The sequence below is a fragment of the Peromyscus leucopus genome, chromosome 20, assembly GCF_004664715.2.
Source record: "Peromyscus leucopus breed LL Stock chromosome 20, UCI_PerLeu_2.1, whole genome shotgun sequence".
In the NCBI taxonomy this organism is placed as follows: Eukaryota; Metazoa; Chordata; class Mammalia; order Rodentia; family Cricetidae; genus Peromyscus; species Peromyscus leucopus.
This window is the reverse complement of record NC_051080.1, coordinates 60798330-60809408: the sequence shown is the minus strand read 5'-3', so window position 1 is coordinate 60809408 and position 11079 is coordinate 60798330. Positions and strand designations below refer to the sequence as shown.

The following is an 11079-nucleotide window of genomic DNA, read 5'->3' as shown; positions in this document are numbered from 1 at the left end:
TTTGTGGTCAGTCGACCTGAAGATATTCAGGGTCTCAATCTACAGAAGGACAACTGTGTTTTGCATGTATTTGGTGTCTCCTTGCCCTTAAATGAAAGCCCAGTAAGAATAGGCACATCATCTTCTTCACATCTAGCACACATAGAGCATATATAAGCGTTCGGTAAATATTTGTTGAATTAGTGTATGAATGGAGGAACTAGGTCTTCTGAGCTTTTCATTAAAAACAAATGAGAAAAATATAGTTTCAAATAAATGTCTGAATTCTGCAATTAAAAGAGCATGTATATTCAATTCAGCAACTAATTTGCATCCCCCAATAATCTGAGTTGAACTTCTTTAGCAATTTAATTTCCTATTTACTTGAAATAAACAATAGATTCAAAAGTAGAAGAGCCAGAAGCAGGAAGAGGACTTCTAGATATTTGAGGCTTCAGCGTTTACTCTTATGGTAGTTTGAATGAAAATGGCCTCATAGGCTCATAGGGAGTGGCGCTATTAGGGGATGTAGTTTGGTTGGAGTAGGTGTGGCTTTATTGGAGGAAATGTGTCACTGGGGGTAAGCTTTGATGTTTCAAATGCTCAAACCAGGCCCAATGTCACTCTCTCTTCCTATTCCCTGTGGATTCAGATATAGAACTCTTAGCTGCCTCTCCAGGACCATGTCTGCCTGTATGCTGCTATGTTGACATGATAACATGGACTAAACCTCTGAACTGTAAGTCAGCTCCAGTTAAATGTTTTCCATTATATGAGCTGCTATGGTCATGGTGTCTCTTTACAGCAACAGAAATCCTGACTAAGACAACTACTAAGACATCAAATGAACATACAGTATAAGTAAACAGGAATGAGCGATGATCACAGGCTAGCTTGAGGAGAGCCATCCATGCTAATTTGTGGGAATCCCTGACAATATTCCTGTACTCTGTTATAGCTTAGCTATCTGATTTCCTTTTCTGTATTGGGAAGGCAAATCCACTCAAATCCCTTTAGACAAAAGATGAAGAAGAAGAGGAGGAGGAAGAGAAGGAGGAGAAGGAGAAGGAGAAAGTGAAGGAGGAGGAGGAGGAGGAGGAGGAGGAGGAGGAGGAGGAGGAGAAGAAGAAGAAGAAGAAGAAGAAGAAGAAGAAGAAGAAGAAGAAGAAGAAGATTCTCAACATGTGGGTGGGTTGTGGCCCCATTGTGGGTTACATATCAGATATTTATATTATGATTCCTAATAGTAGCAAAATAACAGTTATGAAGTAGCAACAAAATAATTTTATGGCTGGGGGTCACCACAACATGAGGAACTGTGTTAAAGGGTAGCAGCTTTAGGAAGTTTGAGAATGGCTCTAGATAAAATGATATTTCTTTGGTTAATGGTAAGTGTTGTATTTTAAAAATGGCATGGCAGCAGCCTTTGTAGGTAGAGCCTTGGGGCATAGTGGAAGGTCACTCACACCCTGCAGACAATGCTCACGTGTAGAGTTTTTTTAATTGGGGGGGGGAGGAGAAGGGAAGAGTGTGAAAGCAGATGGGGTCTGAGAAGAGAAAAAGAAGGAGAAGATAATGAGAAGAGGAAGAGAAGAAAGAGATGGGGGAGAGACGAGGTGCAGACTCAACCTCGTGGGGATATATATAGTGAAAGATGAGCAGAGCCCACCTCCTACAGGCTTAGCACATGCACAAATGGGCTATGTAGAATGACATTGTCAGAACCCTGAGCCAGCCAAGGTGTTGCCTGTGCATTGGCCAGGTCCCCAAGGTCTGAATGTTAACAGTCTTCCCTTTTGATCATTATAAAAAGGGTGAGTTATGGATGGCAAGTAGGGTGGGAATGAGGGGTGCCAAATTCTGAAGACTTCTTCCTGCTGACTTGGGATGAAGTGGGAGGGGGAAGTTAGGAGGTGGGGTCACACACAGCGGGAAGTGTGAGTGAAGGAGCATTCAGTTAGTTGTTATTATGGAGACCTCAGGCACCTGTTCCTTGAGGGAGCTGAGAAGGAAGACTGCTAGGAGAAAAAATAGATTTTTTTATCATTGGCCCTACAAATAGTGTTAATCATGGGAAAGGTGAAAACTGCCAGAAAGAACGGAACAGAGAAGTGCCCTGGTTGTACAGAAGAGGCAAGGGTGAATGAGTGAGACACGAGAGCAGATATGCCTTCTTTGGGACATCTTGGAATACAAGGTTCCAGTTACTGGGTAGGTGCCTACTTGAACCTGGAGAGGTGATACCAGTGGTGAAGACGTGGGAGCTTGGGGAAACAGCATGCCAAGTTGAGGGATGATGTGTTCTTCAGGAGCGGCTGAGCCATCACATCTGCGGTTACTCTGGAGGTGAGGAACACATCTATCCATCCTGTAAAAGTGTCAACAAGTTGGGGATAATGGAGTTTTTATGAGTTGGCATGTGGGTGAAGCTAACCTGCCAGTATCTGCCCAGTTAACATCCTCAGAGCCGGTACAGGGGCTGGTATATCTGGAGGACACCCTGCACTTAGAGTCTGGCAGGAGGGCTGGACCTGTGCAGGAACCTACAAGTGTCTGTAAAACAACTGGAACAGATTTATATCATGGTGTCATAGCAAAAGGCTGGGATTCTTCCATGCCTTCTCTAATGTGGAGAGTCGGGGGAGAGCTGTTAATTGGTAAATCTAAAGGTCCCTGGCCATCAAGCATCATCAGATCTGAGAAGGATAAGTAAATGAGCAGAAGGGTCATCAAACAGCATCAGAGATCTGAGAAGGATAAATTTTTACCTGCATTAGTGATTGAAAGTGACAGAAACATACTTGTTGGCTATCTAGACAGCCACCGCAGGGTCCTCCATGGTCATTGAGGGCAGAGGTCTCAGGGCAACAACATTAGTCTTTGGCTGTCAGGCCTCAGAAGATCTAACACTTGTGGGGTAGGAACTTGTGGGGAGGACCAGCCTACCTTGTCTGGGCAAAAGTGAGGCAATGGATTCCCCAGAGTCCTGTTGTTCACAGTCCGAAGAAGGCTCTGGCAGCAGTCGAGGCAAAAGTCAGTTTTGCTCAGTGATTGGCATTGCCATTCTGGAGCAAGTTATGAATAGAGGTTTTTCTGTGCCCATCCATCTTCTTTGGAGGAAATAAGGGTGCTGCCAGGAGCTGGTGTGTCTCTCTATCACAAAAAGCTTTTCAATTAAACATTTCAAATGCCATATTCTACAGATCTCAGAGCATTTGAGGACTGTCTGTCTATTAGGTATGAATGACTATCAACTTGTGTTCCCTAACAGTCTTCAATATGTTAGAAGCTTTCATTAGACGAAGAAAAGGGGCTTGTGAGTTGGGGTGTGGCCCAGTTCTGAGAAAAGGACCCTCTTAGGGGACCAGAAACTCCATTATAGAATATGTATCTTGTTTATGAAATACCTGATTTAATCAAATCTATGCCATCATTTATTTAAATTCTCTAGAAGCTTGGTGTTGAACACTTGGCAAAGACATGGGTGTAAATCTCTAAGCTAGCTTTTGTTAATCTGAATAGATCATTAAAATTTTAAATTTCTATTATCATATAGAGTATATTATAAACCAGAGTTGAATCAAATATAGCTTTGCATTTCTATTATCATACAAAAAGTTCATACCAATCCAAAATATTTGAGGCTTGTTGCTTCCTTACTTTAGAAGGAGATAAAATGAACAGAGAGATCATTAGGACTAAATGTATTTTTTTAAATCTTAGTATTGGCTTGCTGTGATCTTATAGAGCATTGTGCATTGTGGCTCTGCATTGTGGCTGCAGTAACCTCGGTTCAAACCCCAGTCATGACACCAATGTTTTATTTAAAAAATGGAGTGACAGTCTTGGCGGGTGGAGCCAAGGGGCATGGTGGAAAGTCACTCACACCGTGCAGATGGGGATCATGTGGAGAGTTTATTAAGTGAGGGAAGGGAAAAGAAAAGAGAGAGAAAGTGGGCAGAGGCTAAGAAGAGAAAGAGAAGAGGAAGAGAAGAAGAGAGAAAGAGATGGGAAAGAAGGGAGAAAGGAGGTTCAGACTCGACCTCATAGGGTTGGAAAGAGGGAGAGAAAGAGACAGAGGAGTGGAGCCCATCTCTTAAAGTTGGCTTAGTGCATGCACAAATGGGCTATGTAGGATGATGCTCTCAGGGCACTAAGTTGGCCAAGGTGTTGTCTATGTATTGGCCAGTACCCCAAGGGTTGGGTCTGTCTGTTAACAGTAAGCACACTTAATTTTTTTGTATTATTAATGAGACAAGATAAAATTTAAGAAGCTCGAGCCAGGCGGTGATGGCGCACGCCTTTAATCCCAGCACTTGGGAGGCAGAGGCAGGCGGATCTCTGTGAGTTCGAGGCTAGCCTGGGCTACCAAGTGAGTTCCAGGAAAGGCGCAAAGTGACATAGAGAAACCCTGTCTCGGAAAAAACCAAAAAAAAAAAAAAAATTAAGAAGCTCAAATATCTTATTGGATAAATATAACCATTGTAAGAGATACTAGTGACATGAGAGGGAGAACTCCTATGAGTGTCATGATCCAGACCTTGGAAGGTACAGAGGGAAGGATACACTGAGTGACAAACAAAAGCTGGCGACCAGTTTAATTGATGTCCTAGAGAAGGATAATGGGAAACTGAGGATCAACCGTGAAAACCAAATGTGTCAGCCTGTTTTGTAAAGAGGATCCTGGCTTTTAGAGTACAAAAGTAACACAGTTAGGAAACAAATCCAAGATGCTACAAATTTATTGATGCTTAAAATGGTATGTGTTACTAAAGAAAATATGTAACCCTAAACTCAGTGCCCTAGTGGAGCCCTGAGACATGGGATGGGGCATTTGAATGATGGGGTTCAGTGATTATCATGAACTATAATTCTGTTTACCTTCCAAATGTTTTGAAGAATGTCCCAAATCCTAACTCTACAGTAACTAGCATTTTATAAGTTCACCTGTAATATAGGAAGTTCCAATATAATCACTTTCCTTAAAAAATGTGGTCCTCGATCCCACTATTGTCAAATGATATCTCATTGTGGCTTTGGTTTGATTACTGATGGCTATAGATTCTGACATCTAGTCATGTGACTTGTTAGCTGGCATTCTTGGCTCTGCTTTGGAGTAGTTTCATATAAATCCTTTGACTGTTTTAAATTGGGTTGTCTGTTTGAGTTATAAAAATGCCTTTATACCATACCTTTAAGAGATGATTTTTTCCCATTCTGTAAGTTATCTTTTCACATTGTTATAGTGCTCTTTGATATACAACCATAGTTTTGTTTGTTTGTCTGTTTTAATTTTAAAATCCATTTCTTTTTATGTTGCTTTCAGTGTCCTTTCAATGTTACATAGGATATAGGAGAATCTAAGCAATTTGCAAGGTCATAAGGACTTATTTCTCTTTCTTTTTCTTGAATTTTATCTTATGCACCATTTGTGGAAGAAAAATGTACCAAAGTGAGAATATATATATTTATAAAACAGTGGGCTTCTAATATGTATGGCTTGAATCAGACTCAACTCAGTATCGAACCAGGGTGATATCCTCATGAATTTTGTCACCATCACACCATGTAATATAACTTCCAGAAGCAGCTGCCTGAGCATTAGTGTGGTCCACTGAAAGCGGGTGACACAGTACAGACTATAAAGTTCAAGTGATGTTTCTGGATTTAGTATATCCACTGAGTTGAGATTTCTATAAGGTAATGTTTTCAAAGTGAAGAAGCCATAAGGTTGGGGGGGGGGGAAAGAGATGGAAATAGAGGTTGATCCATTGACACACACTACCAATGACTTTGCATTGGCCACACTGCCTCCGCCACTTCCACTTAGGGAGGCAAATATTGTTTTTGACGAAGTATCTTTTTATTTTACCAATAAAGACTTGGGATGAAAACCTGCTAGCTCAGAGAGGCAGAGAAAGCAGCCAGCTGCTTCTTCCTCCACCACTGTCCCAGAAAGAGGACTCTCTTCTGAAATAAAACTCCTCCAACTGTTGTCCTTCCCTTCTACTTCCTGTGTTTCTCTATCTGTCTCTCTCTCTGACCTTGACTTCCCTTCACTCTCTATGGTTACTTTTAGTCAACTGGTTGCTTGATCTGCCTCTTGACCTATTGTTGATTTTATTTAAATAATGCAATCTCAGGATTCACAGAGTGATCAAATATTCTACAACATTCTGTTTTTGAAATTTTGGGTTCACTATTTTCAGGGAAGAGAACAATGATTTTTCAGTACTGGCTGACAGTGAAGCATTCTGGACCCTTAATCAGTGCATAAGAATGCATTGCACTGTTTTGTGGGTAGTCAATACACATTGGTAACGAAGACAGCTGCTTTAACACAGTGGCCAGCTAGCCAGGCAGCCACCAGCCAGCTAGACATTGAGGAAGTAGGAAAGTAGGACATACAGAATGAAAGAAAGGTAAAAAGCCCTGAGGCCAAACATAGATGAAGAGAAACAGGTTAACATAAGTTATAAGAGCTAGAAGGACAAGCCTAAACTAAGCATTCATAACTAATAATAAATCTCCATGTCATGATTTGGGGGCTAGCGGTCCAAGAAATCTTGCTACAGATCTTTGTAATGTTTTGAACCAATGAGCTGAGGTTGCATAACCTTTGAGTAATCCATCATGAATGATAGGTCATGACGATGGGATAGGGTTAAGTATCTGGGACTTTCCTATGGGCAATCTTGATGCTGGAGCTCATGGCTAGCTTTTAGTAACACTTTCTCAGGAGAGCTTAGGCTGAGGCTCTTCCTTCCTAATTCCACTTCCCCTCTGCCTTCACAAGAGCTATCCCTGCACATGGAGCAGGAAGTTTTCTGATGTATGCTTATTCCTCGTAGTCATTACCTCCAAAAGCATCTTGTTCTAACTTCATCCTGGCTCCTCCTCCCAGACAACCTGTTCAGGGACTTGAGTCACTAGTGGGGGGTATGGGAGGATGAATAAGTGACTTAGCTCGCCTTTGTCATACCGTCATTGACAGAAATATTTTTCTCTTCTTGAATGTCTCTCAAATTGAATACAACTAGAAAACTATGCCCATGCGATATGAGAAAATTTCAAAAAGTATAGCTCTTAAGGTAAAGATACACAACAAAAAGTAAAATATATTGCATTCGGAAAGAGTATAGAGTCATGTTTATTTATTGAGATTGTATTTGCTCCATACAAATAAGTATGAGGGATTTAAATAATTTTGACACTCTAAAAAAAAAAAAAAAAAAAAACTGGAGTAACTATCATCTCTTTTGGAAAATCAAGGCACTTCACTTGATTTTCTTGCCCTCAGCCTCAAGCAAACAGGCATAGGACATCAGTCCACTTTTCTGACTTTGCATGTTGAACATTACACACTAGAAAAGTCTGTTAAAATTTTTAGGGATCACTATGCAACCAGGACATTTTGGAAAATAGCTGACTCAACATGAGGTAATGAAGCTCACAGAAGTGTGCCCTGCTACCTTTAACTTAGTCCCTTTCACATCAAGATGAACAAATTAGAGAATAAGGCAGACAAGAAATTCCGCATCTGTACAGACTATAGCTGCCTAATATCACCTTCTCCATGTAGCCTTGGCCTAAATTCCTTTTTATTTTTTGAGACAACGTATTTACATATTCCAGGCTAGCCTTGAACTCCTTAAATTCCTGATACTTCTGCCTCTACTTCTTGAGTGGTGGGATTACAGACACATGCTACCATAGTCTATGATTCTGGGCATCAAAACCAGAGCTATGCATGCAGGGCAAAGACTCTACCAACTGAGCTACATCCCCATCCCCCAGGTTGGCCTAAATTAGTTTAGTGAAAACCATGTTTCTTATTTAAGACAAAAATAGTCTAAGAGGGGATATGATTTTGTGGTTAAATATTTTGCTAAATACTTTTTTAGGGGGAAAGGAAGTCAAAACATGGAAGAATGGAGGCATACAGAGAAATTAAGAGCTTGGACTTTTTGAAACAAACTTCAAGGCTCTAAGCCCAGCTTTCTCATGATAAGTGGAGGATCCTGGTTGTCTTCCTAAATGTTTCAGTTCCCTAATATTTAAAATAACAGCATCCAGGTCTTCCTGTAGTTTTTATGATGAAGATTAGGTGAGATAATATACATATTTTTCGAGACAGGGTTTCTCTGTGTAGCTTTGCGCCTTTCCTGGAACTCACTTGGTAGCCCAAGCTGGCCTTGAACTCATCCGCCTGGCTCTGCCTCCTGAGTGCTGGGATTAAAGGTGTGCGCCACCACCGCCTGGCAAGATAATATTTTTTTTAAATGCTTCAAAACACCACCTGACATAGACACACAGGCCAGATGCTTTCTAAATAAAGTGGGGTGCACTTCTCATTTTAATTTCCCTCTAATGTTACTTCCCCAAGTTTTATCTCCTCATGTTCACCCCAGCAAAAGATTTACTGAAATTTTCTGAAAGACTCCCTTTTACACAGAACTACCTGAAACACAGCTCATTCATGGGTCTGGAACTTCAATCTAGTTTCTACTGAACAGTTAACAGAATGTCAAAAGAGAAAAAGTGACCCAAAAGATTATCAAATGAATACTTTATTAGAGTCATAACACTTATAAAATAAATTTATCAGATGTTAAAGACCAACAAACACTTTCTCGTTTTTTACAGCTAAGATATGTAAAGAGATTCTTCAACGCCATTGTCTTTGTTCAAGTGCTTGTCACTCAGCTCACAAATCTAAAATGCAATCCATCTATAGATCTAAGTGTTCACAGTTAGTGAGCTTTGGGATTGGGTTTTACTAATCTAGAAGCAATCCATTTACAAAAGTACTGATACATCCGAATGAATTCATTTAAGTTAATACCACACCAAGCATGGCCTGTTACACCTTGGGGGAAAAAAATCTCAACTAAATTCTAGTGTACTACGTTTTAGTGATTCCAGGTACAATGTACAATGTATCTTTATGGCACATTTATGACTTTGTAATATATAATTCATAATACAGGTTTTTGGTGTCTGCTCTGGAGCTGGAAAAAATGAAGGAAGCAGGGCATTATAGAAGAGGTAAGACTTGTAAGGTTGTGAGACTGATTCCTTCATGCTGCATACAGAAACATGTCTCTTCTTTAGCTGTATCACAAAGCGAGTCCCCAATATCCTCTTCTTCTAGGGGAGTATTAGATAAACAGCACTTGGCCACTGGTGATGTTATTGAGCATTGGTTATGCTGTTCATTCACGTTTTATTCTATGTTCCATGGAAACCAATACTCCAACTGTATGGCACTCTTAGGTGATGGGTCATCTAGAAACAATCCTCAAGCCTCCTTATCCAGAGGCAGCCCCATTAAAGCAACAGGCAAGTAGTTTGTATGAGAGTATGGTGGGAACTGTGGTCTGGCTCTAATTCATTCTCTATTCAAGCCACTTGTGGTACGATGTCAAGCCCATGATGTCAACAGGTAGATTAGGATTGTTTTCTGTACTATTAAGCCAGAGCTAGCTTTTGTGTTAAACTGACTTTGTTTGTCTGACATCAGTGGAAATACAACATAGATATCTGGGCTATTATCAAAGCATGTAAGAATCTATAGCTTTATGTTATAGTTAACATTCTACTCAAATTTAACTCAGAAAATAACGCAAAAACAATCAGAAGTAAAAATTCAACTCTTCAGAGAGCTATTTGGAAAAGCTTTACATACATAAATATTTATATATTCATGCACAGGGCAAACATCCACATTCTATGGCATAAATAAACCAAAGTAAGACATCAGCGCAAGATACCAGTTCCAGTAGTGATTAATTGCCTCTGGGGATCTTGTCTTAAGCACTCTCATGTGAGATCTTGCTGAGCTCTTAGGAAATCATTAGTTTGGAGTTTATTTCATACCTTATTTTTCTCTACACCCAAGGCTCTGTTGGGGTTTGCTTGAGAAGCTATATGCCCTTCCAAGGGTAAGAATTTGACTGTTAACAAAAGGCAATGTGATTATTGCATAACAAAGCAAAATATATTATGTGGCTTGTCTAATGAGGTTGATAAACTTTCATGATTAGTTCAATATACGGCAGTAGTTGATAGAACTGTGGTCTGTGGACCAAATCCAGTCTTGCTCCCTTTTTGTAAATAAAGCTTTATTAGGATACATACATACATACTTGTTTATTTACATGTCATTTATAGCTGCTTTTTTGTTACTACAGGATAGAACAATTGCCACAGAAACCATATGCCCTACATATGTACTATCTGACCCTTTGTAAAAAAAATATGTATCATTCTCTGTTTTACATTAAAGATAGAATTCAATGAGAAGCTTGCTTGGGATATATTGTTTTAGTTATTTACTATTATTAAGGTTCGGGTGACTTAAGAAACAATACTATTGTTTTGTGAACAGTGTCTGTATATTTTAAGAATATGCAGGGGAAATGTCTTTAAAAAAGAAAAGAAAGATGAAAATGAAAGGATACTTCTCTAATGTCAGAATAAAATTAAAACCTTACCAACATAATGAACCACAGCTTTCACTTAGGTTCTTTCTGTACAAAGCAAATGATGCTTGGAATGTTATATTGGGACAAATGGTACCCAAGTGATCAGACATACAAAGCAGACAAATGAAACTAGCACACAACTGTCAGTTTCCAAGGAGTGTTATGGTCGCCATCTTCGCAAAGCCAGACCCAAACTGCAACCATAACAAGCTGTCGTCATAAAGGCAAAAACCTAAGAAAAGGAAAGAAAAAAATTGCTATCAGATTCACAACATGGACTTTTAGAAAATGCATCCCAAAGAGACCACTGAATGAACACTCACCAACTGACTTGAAGATGCTCCAATACAAAAGAATATTTCACACTGATCTATGTGTTGATGATTTTGTTTTATCCCCATCACAGAACTGAGCTTCCTTTTGTACCCTATAGCTCTTAATTTTCAAATCTACCGTCAGCCTTACATCATTTGCTCACATATCAGGTTCACTTGATAAGTATTGTTGAAACTCCAGGCACTGACAGTATTAAGAAATTTAGTCTGAGTTATCTAATCATCCAACAGTTTCACAGCTAAGAAGACAGTCACCAGCAAACCCCGGAGACACATTC

At 39.8% G+C, this 11079-nt stretch overlaps 1 protein-coding gene across 1 annotated transcript in view; it reads right to left on the bottom strand.

Moving 5' to 3' along the window:
- Positions 1-8533: 8533 nt before the first annotated feature.
- Mal2 (mal, T cell differentiation protein 2) overlaps positions 8534-11079 on the bottom strand; it is a 29727-nt gene continuing 27181 nt past the window's right edge. Inside the window, exon 4 of the mRNA XM_028871924.2 lies at positions 8534-10698. Coding sequence (XP_028727757.1) covers positions 10627-10698 — 72 coding nt within the window. The 3' untranslated portion in view covers positions 8534-10626. The remainder of the gene's footprint in view (positions 10699-11079) is intronic.